The following is a 21,327-nucleotide window of genomic DNA, read 5'->3' on the forward strand; positions in this document are numbered from 1 at the left end:
TTATCTATTAATTGTTAACTTCCTTACTTCTACCTGTAAGCCCACTTTACTGAGACAGTGTAAAGTGTGTTGTTATTGTGCATATTGGCTCTTGATGCTCTTGATGGTGTCTGACTGGGTGCACATGATTATGGATTTATTTGGGTGGGATGTACTGAACTGGGGTCGTCTTTGTGTTGTAAAGCACCTTGTAAAATGTGGACGTTGGACAAGCTACTTCACCATATAGACAAGGTCCAAAACATGTCTAGCTAGACTTAGTATAGCAGATGTGGCTTTCTTTTTGTTTATCTGATGCTTTGTGTTCTTTCATTATTTATGCCTCCCTTATCATTGGTAGTATAACAACAGATCTGTTATTTTCAATGTGGAATTTTTCTTTTGTTCTGAGTAAAAGTGGCACAGATTGTCATCTCTGGACACAATAGATATATAGAAAGGATAGTATAATTTCCCATTGTTATGTGGATTCGTTTTAGCTGCTACCTGATAGCTGAAGCCTGCTTTGCTAGAATCTTCTTAAACACATAAAATATAGGAGATGAGATAGATAATTGACAAACGTTTCAGCCCGTTGGATTGCTCCTGCTTTCATTAACATTGGATTGCATAGTTACAGTTAGTTCTGATAATGAGTGGTGAAATCTTATTAGAGTGTCAAGCCTCCATTGTCCAGGTACCTGCTAGAAATGACAGTAGATTGCCCCTTTGCATCTGTACCTGCTTCACTTTTCTTCTCCAGGCCAAAAAACGGAGGGAAATACTGTGTTGGGCGAAGAATGAAATTTCGGTCCTGCAACACTGAGCCATGTGCCAAGCAAAAACAAGATTTCCGCGAAGAACAGTGTGCTGCATTCAATGGAAGGCGCTTCAGTATTAACAATATCCCTGAAGAGCCCCGCTGGGTTCCTAAGTACAGTGGAAGTAAGCAAAATGATAGCACTTGCATCCTTATTTGTGTGAACCTACTGCTTTGTAAGATTCTCAGATGCTTTCTTTTGCTTTTTTCTCCACAGTTTTAATGAAAGACCGCTGCAAGCTTTTCTGCAGAGTTGCTGGGAAGACGATGTATTATCAACTCAGGGACAGAGTGATCGATGGCACACCATGCGGGCCCGATACCAATGATATCTGTGTGCAAGGCCTTTGTCGGGTAACATAATTTGTTTTGAGCCACCTTCCATCTTCCTGCATGTGACGTACTGTATGTCAGTATGAAGAAAGTGTTTTGTTCTGAAGAAAATATTTTTTGCCAATAGCATGAACTGACTTGTGACATTTCTGAGACGTGGGACTTTTATCTCTGAGAGACCAAAAATAAAGGGACACCACTCCTGTATTCTAAAAAAAAATCCATATTTATTGAGAAAGAACGCAGTAAATTCATAAAGTCACTAATTTTAATAGATATGTTTAATTAGGATGAACAGTTCTTAAATAATTACATATATATAGTATATTATAGTATTATGTATACAGTATATATGTATATAAGGTCCTGTGGTCCGTTACTATACAGTATCTACGGAGTCAACATGTTCCCTTGTTGATGTGGGTTTTTACAACCAGTCTATTGCCTCTCTGAATGTTAAGTAAATCATTGATAGGTAAATCAAGAGGTTCTGTCACATCATATGTCTCCTGTATCATGGTAATATATCCAGCAGCTATGCAGTGGACAAGCAGGCTGGCATCAAGCATATTCTAATGAATAGAGGGCACTGTGATGTCTCGTTTTTGTTGCTACTCATGTGGTTGACATTGACTTAATTTTCTCTTTCCGCAGCAAGCTGGATGTGACCATGTGCTGAATTCCAAGGCAAGGAGGGACAAGTGTGGCATCTGTGGCGGTGATAATTCGTCATGCAAAACTGTTGCTGGCACATTTAACACTGTTCATTATGGTAATGACAATTTTATTACCATTCCAGATTAGAACTCTCAGAAAGCTAAGAAATATTTGAGATCAGAAAGAAACATCACAAACCAAGTGCCAATGCTTTAAGCAGATGATTTTAACTTGTCTGTTGAACTGAAGTGTACTAAGAGCACATCACATGCACGGATCTATGGCATATTTGTGAGGTTAGTTCTTAGTGTTATAGGGTGCTCTATATGTCGTTTGTAACCAAAACCCAGAAGGTTAAAGTCTGAGGAAACATAAGAGAAAGTTAAATGACCAGGGAAGGAACATTGCCAAGCAGTTACATTTGTTTGTATTTGTAGTTTATTATTAATATCCCATTCATAGTGAATATCGCAGTTGTACTAAAAAAACAGAAGACCACTGGGATATGAGGGAAATGACTAAGAAATGGTGGGCTAATGTGGGTTTATAATGTCATGCTCTTAGGTAGGCTGCTGATAGAGCTAGCTGTTAACATTAAATGTGAAAATAACATTGAAAGTGAATGTCTAATTTTTACATGTGGTCTCCCATTTAGGGTACAATGTAGTCATTCGTATCCCAGTTGGTGCTACAAATATAGATGTACGGCAACACAGCTACTCAGGAAAACCAGAAGATGACAACTATTTAGGTAGGACCTTAATTTTCTGAATTATTTTAAGTATGTATTTACACATTAAAAAGATACTAAGGATTTTCTGTCATGTCTTTTGTGGATGTTTTACAGTTTGAGAAAACATCAATATACTCCAAAATAAGCCACACACTATGCTGAATCTCTAACTGATATGCTAATGAAATGCTTTCATCTAGGATCCATGGAGTTGGCACAGTTTGTCTATGCCTGCATGCGTTTTTCTCTGAGTTCTTTAAATAGTTGAATGAGTAAATAAGGCTGTGTGTGAGTGTGTCAAAAATGAGAGGATGACACACACACACACACCCTTACCTCGTGGCACCAGTCATACACTTTTGACCTTCTTATACAGTAAGCCACCCTCACAGTTTCATGTTGTTATAATTTTATGATTGAGAAAAAGTCCCATTTCCATAATAATCCCTTAAGCTAAAAATCACAATCCACTTTGATTACTGATGATTCATAACACATACTGTAACTGTATTGTCTTTGACAGGACTCTACAATTAAAGCACAATTGTGACAACATATGAAATATAAATCATTAAAATAATGCTTAGCTGCATTTAGTCATCCCATTCACAAAATAGCTGCTAATAATACGGTGTGTTTTGGGATTTACTGTGTGATACGCAGACTACCCAAAAGTCAAGGGTTTGAGTTAGTATGAGAATGAAAAGAATGAGAATTGTCCGAGTCATTTGTGGGTGATGATTCAGTTTGAACACTGAGGACTCGCTGATCAATATCTGCTGGGTGTGGACAGTGAGCTGTCGAAAAAAGACTGTGTTATTGAGAGAATTATAAGTCAACAAGAGCCCTGCAAGTCAGTTTCTGGTAATGATTTAGTTTGAATTCATATTCTTGAAGTAGTGTGGGTTCCATCTCTATTTTATATCTTTGCTCTTTGTTAGGACTGATGGTTTGCCTATTAACTAAACATCTTTGACTTTATGTCTTTACCAGAAAGCTAAATTGGTATGATGGCTCCCTGTCCTTTTGTGACTAAATATACAAATCCCAGTTTTTCATAAGCATATTTCTTCCCCAAAACCCAATGCCTCCTGTAAACGTTCATCTCTTAATCAAGCACAACCTAGTGTTCTGCTTAAATGGAGTCCAGAATATGTTGCATGATTGTGAAGGTCTGGTTCAGTTCCTCGCTTACTGCCAGTGTCTTGGGGGCCATCTTTGACGCTTTATGCTCCTGCCATTAATGGGTCGTTTAATTGCTGGTTTCTGGCAAACCTGCTAAGTGTTTGATGTCTCTTTATGCTCCTGATTATAGGCATTTATGTCATGTTCAGGTTTTCCAATGCATTTTTGCCAAGCCATGTATTTGGTTTCTGTATTATAGCACTGTTCATTGCCTAGATCTGAGCTCTGGGCACTTGGGCTTTGCATTTTTCATCAGATATGCATTCTCTCATAAACCAAACCCTTTATTTGTTTGTTTATTTATGTATTTATTGAATTGACATTGATTTTGTATGATCCTTATAGCTGCCTTCTTACCTTCTTCAGGATTTTAATGATTCTTATTCTCTGAGTCAGATCCAAGAAACCCTGAGTTGCACTGCAGCACTGCTTGTAGAAAAAGACCTCAGGGTACTGAGAATGTTGCTACAGATCTGTGCATTTAGGAAGTGTTTGGATAAAGCAGTCAGCTTACAGATCTTTATTTCATTGTTGGTTTGTTTGTTTCTTAACAGCTATTTCTAACAGCCGTGGTGAATTTTTATTAAATGGTGAATTTATTGTCAGCATGTTCAAGCGGGAAATCAAAATTGGGAATGCCATAATTGAGTATAGTGGATCTGACCATGAGATTGAAAGAATTAATTGCACGGATCGCTTGGATGAAGAAATCACAGTGCAGGTAATTTTTTTTTTTTTGGTAATCCGTTTCATTTACTCTTTTTAGAGTGTCATGGTGGCACAGCTGCAAATCCTGCTGTAGCCTTATGGATCAAGTAGTCTCATATTTGCCTGTTTAATTGTAATTAACTGTATCAGCTATCTTCCTGGTACTGTGGATGTCATCTCATATACCCAAAGGTATGTGTGTTAGATCAGTTGACATCTCTTTATTAGCTCTGTGGGCTCCCTATTGTAATCACTTGAATTGGATAAAGTGGTCTGAGGATGACTAGTTTATATTGTGCTATGCTCGTCTGGCATTTCTGTAACAAAATCTTTTGTAGTCTTTTTGGGACTGCTGTCTTTTTAGACTAATAAAGTAAGGTGCACTGTGTTAGGTCAGTTTAAACTCAAGCAATTGATGTTTAGGGGTCAAAAGTACCAATGCTGCTGGACAAGAGCAATAAACTGCATAGTTCAGAATGACTGAGGTAGCAAAATGATCGATAAGCAGACAGTTTTACCTCAGTGCACTTCTACATGCTACCTACCTATTCTTTAAATTGCCCAACTAGTAAGAGCACAGGGATTATCATCAATCTGTCTTTGAAAGATGTTGTAATAAAAAAATGTAGTGGCCCCTTCTGACTGTTAGTATTGCCAAAATCACTTGTCCTGAAGAAAAAATGCACGTCTCTGACTATAGTTTGACACCTGGATATAGAAGGTACATACTGTATGTGCAGAAGATATTGTTAAGTTTATCAAACCCACTCCGAGACTGAATAAAACCAAATCACAAGTTTAAATGATATATTCAATACAGTTTATTTTTGTATAGCCCAAAATCACACAAGAAGTGCTGCAATGGGCTTTAACAGGCCCTGCCTTTTGACAGCCCCCCAGCCTTGACTCTCTAAGAAGACAATTATAGATATGTGTGCCCTTTTATTTCAGAATCATTTACGACTGAATGCCATGCTCATACTTTTCAATGATTTCTTTGTTTAATTGGATTTCAATTTTCTTTGAACCTTTCTTCTCACCAACACTACCACTCTTCACTTGCTTAGAGGTCATGGTTACAGTATTTGCAAAATTAATGCAAAAGCATATGAAATAGAGCACAAAGAGTTCTCAGCGAATACATGCACGTCTGATCGAGAACGATGTACAGGGAGAGACTGAACACATGCGTAATCATTGGCGCGTACGAACCGGAAGGGAAACTGGCCGCCAGTCTTTTTGTTCGCCACCAGAGCGTGTGGTCACAAACAGATGCAAAAGTTTCGCAAACTTTTTGATCGTATCCCAATTTGTACGTGTTCGGAAACGTTCGTGACCAGAGGTTCTACTGTATTTTCCCTGCTATTATTTGAAAATGCAAATTAAACACTCTAAATGGCACAATCATGCAAGAAACAAATGCTTTATTAGATAGTGTTCTTTTATATTTAAACTAACTATTCAATTTGATTTTTTTTCCATTATTGTCTTTTTATGAACCTCCTTATTCAGTGCATGGTCACAGGTGGCTGGAGATAAGAGGCAGCCATCAAGCCCGGACACGACATTAGGCCATCTCACTGTTACCCTTGTTGGACCAGTTTACAGTGCCTACCTAAGCAGGAAACATGGCTTTGTACCCTGAAAACAATCCTGTAAAGAGACTTAAATGAACTTAGAAATCGATTTAAGGGTTATATACCATGGTAAGCACCTCCACGCAGTTCAAAAGAACTACTAAGTGCTGCGATACAACACTGAATGCAATAAGTAGAATTCTAAAATATTATAGGAGACACATGGCACTCTCTGGTAATGACTATGATTTTCATTACCTCCATGCCTTTACTGGTTTAAATGCATTTTTGGGGCAACAGTGATGAGTATGCAGATCAAAGTCATGTTTTATTTATGATTTTATTTCTTTGGTATTATTTTAAAAAACAGAGACAGTGCAATTTCTCAAAATTGAACTTTTGCTTCAGTATTTTTCACAGAAATGCATAGCAGCTTCTGGAATGCTGATGATTTTGTTTGTTTAGCTTGCCCCTCATTTATTACATACATCCTGATTTTGTTAAGCCATCATGCACAAGCATAAATTATTGATGATAAAGGCATTATCATGATTTATTCATTTCTTCAAGGAATCAGTAAGGTACAGTCTATTAATCTACTTGGTAAGCAGATTAATCTAGCATATCAATTGATAAGTAGATAGTTTGACAAATTTTCTACTTATCCATCCATTATCAAATCTGCATAATCCAGTGTAGAGTCACTCAAAGTACACTCACACACAGGACACATTTAGATTACATTAGATTAGATTCGATTCGATTCAACTTTATTGTCATTGGACAAATTACAGGTACCTTGACAATGAAATGCAGTTTCCAGTCTAACCGGACTTGCAAGTAATCAGATAAATATAAATACATACAGCAGTGAGGGATTGTACAGACCATAGTAAGTCAATAACATATGCAGAACGATTAGTGAGACTTAGGGACAGTGTATACAATAAGTACAGTAGAATTAGAATAGGCAGTAAAGTATAAAATCAGTTTAAACAATAGAAATAGTAACATAGGCAGCTGTATAGCTACAAGTACAGCAGAGCCCTGATAGACCTGAGGTAGTAATAGTCCGGGACTGCAGTACAAACATGATAGACCTGACGGGGTTGCAGAGCCCTGTATGATTTTTAAGATGAGGTGGCCTAGAACTTGGATTGGAGTGTAGAAGCTGTTTCTAAGGCTCCTATAACACCTCACAGAAGGTAAAAGGATAAACAGACCACGGCTGGGGTGAAAGGGGTTCCTGATGATGCTATGTGCCCTCCACAGACAAAGTTACGAGTAACGAGTCACCAAAAATGTGCTGGACAGTTTTCACCACCCTCTATCCAGAAACTTCCAGGCTGAAAAGGTGCTAATAGGATGAGTAAGTTATATAGTGCCCTACACTGGTGAGGCCTCAGCTGGAGTACTATATGCAGTTTTGGTCTCCATATTACAAAAGGGCAGATCAGCACTAGATGAAGTCAAGAGCAGGGCAGCTAGGTCGATTCATGACTGAGAGGTATGAGCTGTGCAAAAGCCTGAAGGAGTTAAACCTTTTTAGTTTAAGCAAGCAAGAGATTAAGAGGTGACATGATTGAAGTGTTTAAAATTATGAAGTGAATTAGTATAGTGGATCCCTGCTGCTACTTTAAATTAAATTCTTCCTTAAGACCACATGGACACAGTTGGAAACTTGTTAAGGGCAACATTTTGCACAAATGAAAGAAAATGTTTCTTCACACCAAGAACCATAGACATATGGAATAAGTGACAAAGTAATTTGGTGGAGAGCAGGACTTAAGGGGCCTTTAAATCTCGACTCATTGTTTTTTAAGAGAATCTAATGAAACAGGACTGGTGAGCTTGTTGGGCTGAACAGCACGTTCTTGTCCAACTTTTTGTAATGTATCTACCCTCCAAACTCAAGCCAAATATGTAAATATGATTGCTTTTTCTTTGTTTATCTCACTGATTACATTTCTTTTTGTTACCTTTCTTGGTGTGTCCTGGTTGTTCAATGTGTGATGCTGCTACTGTTAGATCAAGAGTCCTGAGTTCAAAATACTGTCCCTACTGATGTGTGTGGACTCCCGTGTGTTCTCCATGGTGCTCTGGTTTTCTACACCACATCTGAATGACATGCAGTTTAGGTTATTTGTCAACTATTAAAAATTGCAGTGTGAGTGTGTGCATGAATGAGGCCTTCAATGGACATGTGTCCTGCCAAGGGTTGGTTCCTGCTTTGTGCCTGATGTTGTGAAATTAGGCTCCAGCCCCTCACATTCCTGTATTAAGAGGGTTTTAGAATTTCAGGTTATGTTCTCTGTTTCTTCTGAAGCACACTAGTTAGTGTCTGTTCCTCCCTGGCTAACCACATACATTTCTAATATATATTTTTCTTACCCCCACCTCCACCATCCAAACAGGTCTTATCAGTGGGAAACTTGTACAACCCAGATGTACGGTACTCCTTCAACATTCCCATTGAGGATAAACCACAGCAGTACTTTTGGGATGTGTATGGCCCTTGGCAGGAGTGCAGCAAGCTTTGCCAAGGTATGTGCTGAGAAGGACAAACTGCAACAATTTGTACCAGGACTGTAATATTAAAATTGAATTCCTTCTCTCAGAATATGCTTTACAAATAAATGCTGTCCTAATTTCCCTTTCCATGGACTGGCCCATTAGCGTATGTGCATGGAGCTCAAACTATAGTGCCACTGTGGAACATATATAGAATTCTTTTGAGCGTGTATAGTCCATAATAAACAAAGCTATTGTATCGTTTGAATGCCTAATAGAAAGTTGGAAACTCAAAAGCTCCATTCGTGAAAAGAAATTGGGAGTCATAGTGGACTGGTCACTCAATCTCCATTATATGTAGTGCCTCTCATAGTGAACTCTAATGTTCTGACAAGTTATTTAAGAGCGCGTGATAAGATCTTGTTCTGTGCTATCCTGAATCCTAAAAAATAAAAGCAAGTAGACAGAAAATTGTAAAACAAGAAGGGGATTTAATACACAGGAAAGAATATTCATTTTTGGGTGAACACAAAGTAAAAATAAAGGAAAACAATTTAAATCTTAAGTCCCAGTGGTCTTTGTACACACATCATTGTCCCCGACTACCGTTTAAAGTGACTGATCCTCTTACTTATAAATATCAAAGAAATCACTATGCTAAATGAATGCATTTCACCAGAATTACAGAACACGCCAAGCAGACAATAAATAATAACTTAATTAACAAAAGGGAATCCTGTACCTTGAGACATTTTCCTCGTTCAAGATGCAGATAAACTGTGAACAGAATCTCCTCTTCAGTCTCTTTCTCTGAACCTGTCTTTAGGCAGCCATACCATCTGCCTGATCGCGGCACAGAGGAGAGGCCGTTGTTGGATACGCTGGCTTCACTGATAGTTTTCTTTGCCCTGGTCAGACACTGCTTGCTGTAGTTGTCCTGGAGGTCAGAGAGCGCACGCCTAGTGATGTGTTCAGCCGACCAGGCCAGTGACTTCAGAGTCTTACCATTTTGCCTTTTGCTGTTTCTAAACCAGGCAGTGACACTTGCTGGCAGGATATTTTCGAGTGTGGTTGCATAGAATGTTTTTTGTTTTGTTTTTTTTTAAAATAGGTGAACGGAAAAGGAAAATCCTTTGCAGCAGAGAATCCGATCGAGTTGTGGTCTCTGATCAAAGATGTTATGGTTCCCAGAGACCCTCTGCAATAACAGAGCCTTGCAACACAGAATGTGAACTGAGGTAAGCAAAGAAAGTGTAGCAGTATGCTAAAACCCTTTGGCCATGAGTTAAAAAAATAAATTGAGCCAAAGGGTATTTTAGGGAACGCCATGCAACCCCAATGACCCCTCCAAACGGTGACCCTGACCTGTGTTTTGGTGGGTTTGGGACAGTTAGGCTATGATCTTTAAAGGGGCTGACTTCTCAGCCTCTGCAAAATTAGCTGTTTTTTAAAACTGATCAAAGCTGTGCCTCTTTTTCAGTTTTGCATATTGCTCAGCACTGCTGGTGGGGCCGTCAGGTATAAGATACTTTATAGCAGCATGGCACTAAGTGCTGTCTTTGGGGTGTTCATAGAGGAGCCCCTGCATGCAGTTTCCATTCTAGCATTTGACTCCAGATTGCTTTAACTCTAGGGCAGTAGCACTAACTAATGCACCACTATGCGCCCCACTTCCAGTGTGTGATCCTAGACATTTGATAATATGGGATCTGCCCCTTGAATGTATAGTTGCAATCTAAACTGTACTCTGTCTCTCTCCCTCTGAAGGTGGCATATAGCCAGGAGAAGTGAGTGTACTGCTCAGTGTGGACCAGGCTATAGGACACGAGAGCTTTATTGTGCCAAATACAGCCGCTCAGAGGGAAAAACTGAAAAGATTGATGACCGCTTCTGCAGCAGCCAACGCAAACCAGATGATAGGGAGGTGTGTCATGGCGACTGTAATGTAGGAGGCTGGCAGTATTCTTCTTGGACAGAAGTAAGTTTCCCTTGGTGCTCCCAGTGCTGACACATTTTTATTTTCTTGTACCTTCCCAAATTGACATCCCTCTGCTTGTCTTCCTCTCTGTCTTCTTCTCTCTAATTCTCTCTGTCTGTGGAGTGTTCAAAAAGCTGTGGCGGTGGCACTCGAAGACGAGGAGCTGTCTGTGTCAGTTCTCTTGGTGGAGTTCTGGATAACAGCAAATGCAATCAGCAGGACAAGCTGGACATACAGCAGTGCAACGAGTTTCTCTGCCCCCAGTGGAAAACTGGCGACTGGTCTGAAGTGAGTGGCATTTAAGGAGGACTTTGATAGGCTTTGAGTTTAGTTACAATCAAGCACCATCAAGTTTTAAGACAACAGAATGGCCATGATCCATCTAGAAATGTGTGAGGCCCAATTTTATAGACTGTGATGTTAATTTCAGGAAGGGAAGGGGTATCTGGGAGATTCCATATTGACTTTAATGGGAAACTGGGATCACAGGTTACTGAACCTTCACTTGAGTTCTAGATGGATAAGGCAACCCTTGTTGTTATTAAGAAAAGGCTGCCGTGTATTATTCAGAGAAGGGTCTGGTTCATAGTTGGTTATACAAATAGAGGTACTCCCAGTGTGTACCACGACTAAAACATTTGTGTTTAACCAGAACACGTGTAGCATACCTGCACTGCACACAGGTGGGGTCATTTCTCCTCTTAATTTGTCTTCTAAAGAAAGCTGGTGACATCAGAGTATATTTAGAAGAGTTTTGGAATCATTTGTTTATTTGTTCATTTCCTTGACCCACTTAATTCCTTCACAGATATACTTTTGGGGTTTGAATCCAGCACTTGGTTGTTGTTTTCGTGGAGTCTGTATAACTCCCGCCAGTCTGCATGGCTTTTCCGTTGGTTAATCGAGTTCTGTCTCGTATCTTAAAGACATGTATGTTAAGCTAATTGTCAACTTTAAATTTACTATTTGTGGTCAGTGCCAGACTGGGCTCTGTGATGGAAAGGTGCCATTCCAACTTGCTCAGTCTGCTGCCAGGATAGTCAATGGCACCCCACAGCTTTGAATTGTGCTAAGCAGCTTTGAGAATATTATGTTACTATTTACATACACTTTAATGTGCCAGTACAATTTCAGTCTGTAGGGCACAGGAGTGGTACTGGAGAGGCAGAACCTAAATACCAGGTGTTCAAAGAACAGTGCAGTAATACAGACAGTAGCGTTTGTATAACAGTAATACTTCTGTCACGAGTATTTGAGTAGTGAAAGTGTTTATGAATGCTGTGCCGAAGTCCAGGGAAAAGAGCTTCTAGCAAAGAAATTAGTGAAATAACAGAAAGAAAATCCCAGCAGTTTGCCTTGTGATAAAATCCCAATCAATGACTGTTTCCTACGGGGGAGTTTTTAGCCTTTCTGTGGCCTTAAGTGGCATACCTATTCTGGGCCTCCACCTTGGCATAAGCAAGTTAAGTGGCTACTTGGGGCCTGCAGGCAGTGGGGATCCTCAATACGCACAAAGAAGGAGAGTAAGAAGGGTTGTTTTGCACTGAGCAGTCGCTTAGCTTGTTTATGCCAGGAAATGGCTCTAGTTGTGTGTCTGTAACTTCTCAGAAGCAAGAATCGGGGAAAGGGTCGCTGCACACAGAGCACAAGGCAGTGGCGTAGGTACATTTATGGTACATCTGTGCTCTGACAGCAACACGGGCTCAATTTAACACTACTGGCCAAATAATTGAGAATGTCTGAAAGAGTGAATTCAGTTTTTAAAGATACAGAGTCTGTTTAAATATACAGTTTATACTGTATACTGTAGTTCATCTTATGAATTCTGCATTGACTGTATGCTTGTCTGCTTGGCCAAAGAAACGTGGCTTCTACCTTAAAGCTTTATTAACAAATAAACCATCAGTTTCTAAAAGGAGTCCATGCTCACAGTTTGATGTCATCTGAAATTAATATCTGAGGAATGATTTGGTCAATTTGTGCACAATAAATAGCTATAGCTTGACGATATTTTAGGTGTAAAAAATTTGTATTGTAGTTGAAAATGGACTGCATTTTTAATAATTCTGACCTTTCCTATAAATATTTCTTTTTACCAAATACATGTGGTCTGATTTCTTGAACAAGACATGTTTGCATGGCGGTACAGCGTGACTCCTCTTCATCAGGAGGGGGCCAACCATTTTGAACATGGGCTGTTCACAAGTGCCAAGTTACCTTCCTGAGCTCATAATCGAAATGTCTCTTGTCAGCTGCACAACTTTTGAAGCAGCTGTCTTTTGCTGTTTTTGTGGTTTGGTGAAAGTCAGACTGCTTTTAAGACACCTGCCAATGGGGCAGTCTGTGAGTGTGTCCTGTGCTAAATTAGCATCATTTTCAGGGATGGTTGCTGGCCTTAAATCCATATAAGTTTATAGGACCACAGTTGACTTGTTTACAGAGTACAGCCAAATTCGTCTGTGCATGTGTGTCATCACAAAGCACATCCCTATTCTTCAGCGCCATAATTAGTTAATATACAGTACCTATCTTGTCTTACAACACCTTTGGCAGACTGAATTTTAAATCTGTGCACTTATGAGGTCAGTTGCCGTGTCCCTGAGGAAGTTCCATACCATACTATCACTGTATCAAGACCAGAGTATGTAGTGCGGTGCTAGCAGAGGATGATCCTCAGGTCTAAGCGATGTTACAGTGAACAAGAGATGGAGATGCTGTGGGTGTATTACACAAAACAAACTGCATATGCATTACTGAATAATGTAATTAATGAATTCTTTAATTTAATTAACACAGACTTATCTCTAATCCATGGAAATGCTTATTAACACTCTTCTATTTACAGTACATAGATTCACTTACAGGTATTACCTCACTTGAACCAATAAAAGTATTCGCTTGCTCACTCGTGTCAGCACTGCCAGGTAATTAGCACAAGACGTCACTCCTTCTTGTCCTACCTTCATGTTGGCATTAGCCTACCAATCAGCTTGAGCCTCACAGCACTCTGGGTAATATTCTTAAAGGGGGTTATGAACAGATCAAATAGAAGTCCATACACAAAGATACTACCTTTAAGACATCAACACACTGACACAAAATCACATTTCCTGTGTTCTTTTGAGTGAACATTTTGTGTTCTAAATATATTCACAAATTTCTCACTAATTTTTAACATGCCAGTAAATGTTTTTCTCAATATCCATACTGGTAAAAGAAATTCATCTGGTGTACCAGATCAACCGGCATATTGCCTTTCCACCCTGTGCCAGTGGAGTAGGCTACAAGTGCCATGACACCTAATTAGTGTAAAGATGTCTAACCTTGGCTGTTATATCAATACACACAGCTTCTAAGACATTGATGATCATGCAGTCAGGCCCTCTAGTGGATTAAGGTGGCTAACATCACCTTTTGCATCATCTAAAGTAAAAAAAACAATTTTTCATCCGTAAATGTTTCTACAGTGAACATTATTACCTAAATCTTTTTATTGTGGCCTCTCGACACCCCGTCAGCCATATTTAATCTTAGCAGGCCCATTTACTACCCTTTGCATTTGCTGCATCACATCTGCAGTTCCAACCCAAACTCTGGAGTGAAAAACACAGAGGGGTAGAATAATTGGGCAGTCAGTCGGATATCCTTCTGCTCTGTTTAGGCCATCATCTCTACCAAATAGAACGTCCAGCAAAGTCTGTATTTCAAAGTCAAAGCGAACTTTATTGTCATCTTAACCATATACAAGACTACAGCTAGACGAAATTGTGAAGCTCAGGGTTCACAGTGTAACAACTTGAAGTGCAAATAAAAAATTAAAATTAAGATTTAAAATTTAAATTAAAACACAAATAAGACAAGACAAAGAAGTAGCAGCAATATTGATGTGTAGTAAGCAATATGAACATTGATGCAGTGTATGGTATTATGCAATCTAGATACATAAATATAGTCAATAAATATGTAGTATAATAATTAAATAATAGATATAGATAATAGAGAAACTATCAGTGTATGATAATAGTAGTGTAACTCATTCCTCTTAATGTATGTGTCAATGTATATGTTAACTATACCTTTACAATAAAACTACACTAATATTGTTCACTTTGTTAAATAAGTGCAGTTGTGAATCATATCTGAACAGGCACATGAAGGAAGTGTGGTGTTTCAGCTGCATGTCATTAATTGTTCACTTTCATTGTGATTGTTCCTTCAGTGTCTGGTGACGTGTGGGAAGGGTTACAAGCACCGTCAGGCCTGGTGTCAGTTTGGAGAGGACAGACTTCATGACAGATTCTGTGACTCCTCTACAAAGCCACATTCTGTGCTCACATGTCAGCAGCAGGAGTGCGCTGCCTGGCAGGTTGGACCGTGGGGACAGGTACTGTCATGATAAGTCACTTTTTTTGACTGTGTGTTTAGCTTCTCTCCAGCCGTTTATTTATTTGTATTAACATTGAAGTTTGCTCCAAGTATCCTGTTTGTCACAATTTAGAGATCATAGGAGCGAGCTGTTTAACTGAACATCAGGATGACATCCATGTGAGCTGCTGTATCGATTAGGGTGTGAGTCTGAGAGGTGCTAAACGGGAGGTTTGTTCCGCTCGCTCTTTTAAAACGTATGCCAGCTTTCTCCAGGGAAATGTTAGGCCTTATAGTTCTGCTTTCTGACTTTTTATTTTTTTAGGGAAAGGATGATGGTTTACTGGATAAGGTAAATATCGAGGAGAAAACAGAAGTAATGCTACATAAGCAAAGAAATTATAAGAGTTTTTTTTCTCTTTAACAAACAAGGCAATGAAGTGGTAATAAAAAAATTGGTGTGTCTATGCAAAGCTGATTTTAGAAGTAAAATATTATAGGCATATATTTCATTATGAGCAATGAAATGAAAAAATCACGTCTTATTGAAAAACAATGTATTATCTTTCCCCGTGTGTGCTGCAATTGGCCCAGATATGTCCATAATATGCAAAATGAACAAGTGTGCGAACTCTACTGGAGTGGTTTTGCTCAAAATAAATTGGGCTCTAGAATTGTACACTGCTGATAACCGAATTAACAGAACTAATGATGAGTTTCTGATTTATTGTGTTCACGATGTTACATCCTGATACACAAGCAGACATCATTTCAAAATCTAGTTCAGGAATACCTAAATGTATAAATCCATTGAAAGCCCAAAGTTAAACTTTTGACCAATTGCAGTACTTTAAATGCACTCAGTGGGCAATTTCTTAGGTCCATCTACTAGTTCATGCGAACAGCTTATACTCCAGTTATGTGGCGCCAGGTTAAGCTGTATAGCGTGCAGGCCCAGTCAAAAGGTTTAATTGTTCTCTGGCTCAACACTAGAATGGGCCAGGCATGTAACCAAAGTAACTAGGACCGTGTTATGATTTTTGTTGCCAGTCATTGTGGTTTCAGCTGCCCTTGTAGGAATTTCGTGCAACACATTCTCCAGAATTTGCAGAAAACCGGGCAACAAAAGAGCCAATAACTAAAAAAAATAATCCCATGGGACGCTGTTTTGTTAATGAGACTGGTCAGAGGAGAATGGCTACACTTGTTCAAAGTTTCAGTGTTCTGACTGAAGTCAGGAGGTGAACACGCTAAACAAAACTCCTAGCCAAAAGGAGGAGCAATAGTAATCACACACAAAACTCGTTTGTTTATCTGTAATCTTAGATGATGCCAGCTCGGAGTCTACGGCTTTTATACTGTTACACTTGTGACACGTTGGCACACACATTCTAGAGCCATAGCCCTAATGATGAATTGCTGTGTCCAGAAGACGCCACACCAAAATGGCAGCACCCACCAGAAAACAAAATGACAACATGATAAACATTAGATAGAATGAAAATAAAAACAGACTTTAATATCCACACCTTTAAAGAAAGAAAATACTGAAGAGAACTAACTCTGCACTCTCAAAACAAAGTCCCAAAAGCATTGCAAGAGAGTGAAAGTAAAAATCACCTAGCAAGCTGCTTACAGCAGTGGTATGCAGAAGGCCTATCTGAATGCACAACTTGTCAAACCTTGAAGAAGAAGATTTGCAGCAAAAACATCAACAGGAACCGCGTGATGCTGTCAAGTCCAAACAATGTTTCCAGGGTCCTACCTGGTACTAGAGAGGTGCACCTATCCAGCCGTCCATTATCCAACCTGCAATATCCTAACTACAGGGTCACGGGGGTCTGCTAGAGTCAATCCCAGCCAACACAGGGCGCAAGGCAGGAAACAAACCCCGGGCAGGGCGAGGTGGGCCCATAATACAAAAGTGTAACCTTTACTAGAGCCGCCTTGTGTAAATTCACTGGTGTTGACTGTAGGGGCACATCAAATTGTGTGAGACACTCTTGAGCCACTTGTGAATCCTCTCAAATGAATGAAATAAGTGTCACTTGTTTACTCTCGTCAGTGGCGCTGTGGCACAAGCCTTAGGCAGTGCTGTCTCATACATCCCCAGACCTGGATTTGATTTCCTGCCCAGGGAAAATAGTTTTTGAACACATTTTTCTGCTAGGAATGACCTCTAGCTTTGTCTTGGGCTTTGTGTAATCCTTTAACTTGATGGTCGATCTTTTTCCTCATTGTGTTTTGACCTTGACTACCCAATTGCAACCTTTCTTAAAAATCTCAGACACTTAATCCAATTCAAGTGTCCATCAGAAGGTATAGATGATCAGGACACTTTTCTTCCACTTTTTTTTCTTTTATGGTCAGATGAGGTTCGGATAAGGTGGCACATATGAAAAAGTTATAAACTAAATGGTAAGAGCACACTTACACACAGGGAATACATTAATAAGAGGACAAACATTATCACGTTAAGACAAAATTGGTATAAATATAGACAAATGTATGCATAGTGTAACATACGCTATCACATTTCTTAATGCTCGTAATGAATTTTCAAAGTCAATTGTTTGACTCTTCTGCTGAAGTTCAGAGCAAAATTTGATGCTTCAGTTCATTTGTAGTATTTCTGGCTGTAGGATTTTTTGTTTAATTCCATGCTTGTTCTGCAGGAAAAAGAGTTTGAACAGATAGCTGCAGCATTTTCACTTTGCGGTAAGATTGCACGAAGATCCCCGATAAGTCTAAACGTGTGACAGAGCTTATGCATTCACATACCATTGCGCTGTCATTCAAGCTAAATGTATATTTGAAGGCATGAAATGAACCGTGTGCAGTTTTCGCAGAACCCATGTCACACAAGTTTGACCTCAATTCACTCAAACTGGTGAAGTAGAAAAAGAGCAGCCTATGGCCAGCTTCAGTTGCTCATGCTGACTTCCCCTTGTCTTTGTGCTCTGATAAAAGCTCTTAACCTTTGCTACTCAGAGAGGGTGGAGATAGACGTGTGACAGGTGGAGAATGAGATCTGCTGCTGTGAGCGACTGCCATGGAATTTTTTATTTTGTTCATTTTGTTTTTTTTTATTTTTGCAGTGCACCACCACCTGTGGACCAGGGTACCAAATGAGAGCAGTTAAATGTGTGCTGGGGTCCTATGGCTCTGTTGTGGATGACACCGAGTGTAATGCAGCTACCAGACCCACAGATACTCAGGTAGAGTATGTCTTAAATACACCTTATAATATTTTAATGTATATATTTTTCATTTTCTGGATGTTCAAATGAGTTGTCCATTCATCTATCTATGTCCTGGTAGCTCAGGATTCTGCCATCAGTATTAGGAGAAAGGCAAAGGCCAGTCTTGGATTAGATCTCATTCCATTGCTGGACACACTGACTCACACACTCACAGTCTGAAATACAAGACGGGCAGCACTGACCTGCTAGAATCAGTCTCTGTAAATGTTTGTATTGTCTAGGCATTCGTGCAGAAGCATTTCAGAAGAGAAAATGTTAAGTTATATTGAAAAAAACTGTTAAATATCAATCAAGGTGTGTGGAGTTCTGCGTGCAGTTCTGGACACCACCCTGTAAAAAAGCCATAACTGCACCTGAATCAGTGCAGGAAAGGACTTTGGGATTAAAGAGCATCTCTAACTGTGACAGACACACAGAAGTGAAGCAGTTTAGTCTCGTGTACGGTGGTCCCACACTCTCAGAGACGCCCAGAGTGTCTTCTGGGAGAAGCTTAAAACCCCTCCATCCAATGCTTGCTGCCGGGCCATCCTAACTGATTGAACTCTGCACACTGGAGGAGCATCTCAGGCTGAATAATGGACCTTCTAAGGAAGCCTATGTGAAGACTTAATTCAGGGTTTCCAAATGACCAAGGCATTGACCAAACTGCTCCATCAGAATTAGTTAAACGGTGGACGCCTAATGAAGACTAAGGGAAGTGCATTTAAATCTGAAGCCAGAAAGCACTTCTTCCCACAAACGGTTGCAAAATTCTAGAATGAATTTAACAAGTCGTGAAAGTTAAAGTAGAAACATAGACACGTTTTAAAAGTATCTGGATAAGATATTGAGACACCTTGGCAATAATTAATCACAGGAGCATGATGGACCAACTTTTATTTGTTGTTCTTATGTTTCTAATTTACATTTTCCAGTCAATCTAAAATGCACATTAATGGCACATGAAGGAGAACTGAAGATACCTGAAAGGACCCACATGAGCACTGAGGGAATATCCAAGCGTCACAATCAGGCCTGGTCTCTCGAGCAGTGAAGCAGTAGTGTTTAGCCACTGTTGTGCCATTTCAAAGAGTCAGCGGTCCATTAAAGTTGAAACTCTCACCCATAAGGGCACACTGCTAACTTAAATGTCTATTTAATCACAATCCAAGAGGGCAGAGGGTGTGTTGCTAATTTTGGTGATTCTTATGCGCTTACTAAGAGGAGTGCTGCCAGTCTGTGTTTTGGAGTACAGTTTGAAGGAATGCTAGCGTGAAAAGGCCTCCCAGTTCCTTATTCAGGACAAGCGCAAGCCGACTCCCTGCATGGCTGGAAAGCAACACTGATGCAAACCATACACTTGGCTGTTGTGACATTTTAGTAAGTGCCAAATGAATGTGTGCATCCACTAGAGGTGTTCAGCTTGCCCTAATCACTCTTGAAAGGTGTGAGACATGGGGGGTGCCAGGCATCCCTGCAGTACTTGTCTGGGCTGATACCTCACAAATGCCGCGTTTCTCGGGTTTCCTGTGTCTTTTGTAAAGTCAGCCCTTAGCATATGCTACATTTCATCTCTCCATATTGTCTATGAATTTTCCCCCAGGCTTCCATAATTGTGGTTCCAAAAGGCTGTGTTCAGATTCATATCTTCTTCTCATTCCTAACTCCTGCTGCTTTTGCTGTTCCTGCTATTTTTATTCAAACAAAACCTGCTGCAATAAAACATATCAGGTTGATTTGGCTCGGTTCTTTACATTAATTACGGCTCAGTGAAGTTTAGTTTGGCTGCCTGCAGGCGGGCTTGTAGCTTGGCTATGATGAAGACCAGCTGACCTTAGCAGTGGGCCATTTTGAATGTGATGCTAATGAGCCACTGATTGCACTGATAGGCCGTTTTCTTCCGGGGTTCAGTGTTGAAAACTGACCTGACGTTTTGTTACAAGAGGCCTCAAACTTCGGGTAAGCCACTTCATTTCCATTCCCCGATGTCTGAGCTTTGAAAATGCCCTTGGGGGGTCTCCCTGTTTGAAACTTTTAGTAGTGCTGAGTGAACAAAAAAATAAATAAATAAAAAAAATTGGATTTAGGTTGAGGAGGCCATTCATAGATTTTTTTCTCGCTGTATGGGTTGGGGAGGTTTGCAGGGAGTCGAGCCATAGTTTTTCCCCTCTGTTGTAGTAAGACTGGTATATACTGGATATCTAAAAAAAACTGAAAAAGTCGCATTTACTCAAATGGTAAACCCCAAACAACCACATATGTGATATGTTGAACAACAAAATACGAAAAAAGGTTAAGTCCCAAGAATTTATATAATGTGCACATTTAAATTCTGAAAATATATTTTTTGGAGTATTTTCCTATTTGACAAAGTCTATTTAATGAAAGTTATGGTCAGTTTCTTTGAGCTCTTTGCACATCCTCCTTGTGCTCGTCCTCCTCCTTTCTTCCAACGTACCAGATACACTTCAGGTTATCTGACAGATCAGTGAGGTTAGGTGTACGTGTGTGAGTGTGAGTGTGAGTGTGAGTGTGAGTGTGAGTGTGCCACACATTAGACCAACACCTTGTCTCCCACATTGCACCCAGTGCTGCCCCGACAAGCTCGGGTCTTCTGAGATCTTGAACTGGATCAGTGAATCACACAATGGATGGGGGATCATGTTACTGTAGCTTAATAAAGATTACGCTGAAGAGACTGATGATGACGACATGCTGGAGCAGTGACCAAGCTGTTTACAGAGTACCACCGAGTACCACCTGCTTCTTCTATCCTGCTTAGGATCATACAGAGTCGCAGAGCTAAAATTTACACTTGGATTGTAGAATTTAACAGGAGGACATTTAAGGGCATAGCAGTTACCACTGATTCTTAACCGCTCTGAGAAGTTCTGTTTTCAGTCCAGTCAATGCCTGTATTGAGTTTTGCCGTTGTCCTTGTGGGTGCTCCTCTTATACCTCAAAACCATGCATATCAGTTAAGTGGGTGAGTCTATGCTGCCCTGGTCTGCGAATGTCTGTCTTCGTATCGGACATTTGTTTCTGTCATCAAACATGTGCAAAATATTCCAAAATAGAGGCTTCCAATTGGATCAGTTTGTATCGTATCATTGTTAATCGAAGTGCAGTGACGTATCACCACCAGTGTTTATCATGTAACTAGCTGTGTGAAAAGCCTGGCCTCCTAGAAACTATTGAAATCGTCATAAAAAACTGACATGCAGAGTTGGCAGTTTGTT

General features: G+C 39.8%; 1 protein-coding gene across 4 annotated transcripts in view; it reads left to right on the top strand.

Annotated features, from left to right (window-relative positions):
• adamts9 (ADAM metallopeptidase with thrombospondin type 1 motif, 9) overlaps nucleotides 1–21,327 on the top strand; it is a 235,057-nt gene that overhangs the window by 135,499 nt on the left and 78,231 nt on the right. For all 4 annotated transcript variants that reach the window (XM_039772882.1, XM_039772884.1, XM_039772881.1 and 1 more), the window contains 11 exons: nucleotides 743–924; nucleotides 1,017–1,153; nucleotides 1,787–1,904; nucleotides 2,445–2,540; nucleotides 4,262–4,428; nucleotides 8,407–8,536; nucleotides 9,615–9,741; nucleotides 10,271–10,481; nucleotides 10,605–10,769; nucleotides 14,701–14,865; nucleotides 17,945–18,064. In XM_039772882.1, the coding sequence (XP_039628816.1) occupies nucleotides 743–924; nucleotides 1,017–1,153; nucleotides 1,787–1,904; nucleotides 2,445–2,540; nucleotides 4,262–4,428; nucleotides 8,407–8,536; nucleotides 9,615–9,741; nucleotides 10,271–10,481; nucleotides 10,605–10,769; nucleotides 14,701–14,865; nucleotides 17,945–18,064 (1,618 nt within the window). The remainder of the gene's footprint in view (nucleotides 1–742; nucleotides 925–1,016; nucleotides 1,154–1,786; nucleotides 1,905–2,444; nucleotides 2,541–4,261; nucleotides 4,429–8,406; nucleotides 8,537–9,614; nucleotides 9,742–10,270; nucleotides 10,482–10,604; nucleotides 10,770–14,700; nucleotides 14,866–17,944; nucleotides 18,065–21,327) is intronic.

Source organism: Polypterus senegalus, chromosome 12, assembly GCF_016835505.1.
Source record: "Polypterus senegalus isolate Bchr_013 chromosome 12, ASM1683550v1, whole genome shotgun sequence".
Lineage (NCBI taxonomy): Eukaryota > Metazoa > Chordata > Cladistia > Polypteriformes > Polypteridae > Polypterus > Polypterus senegalus.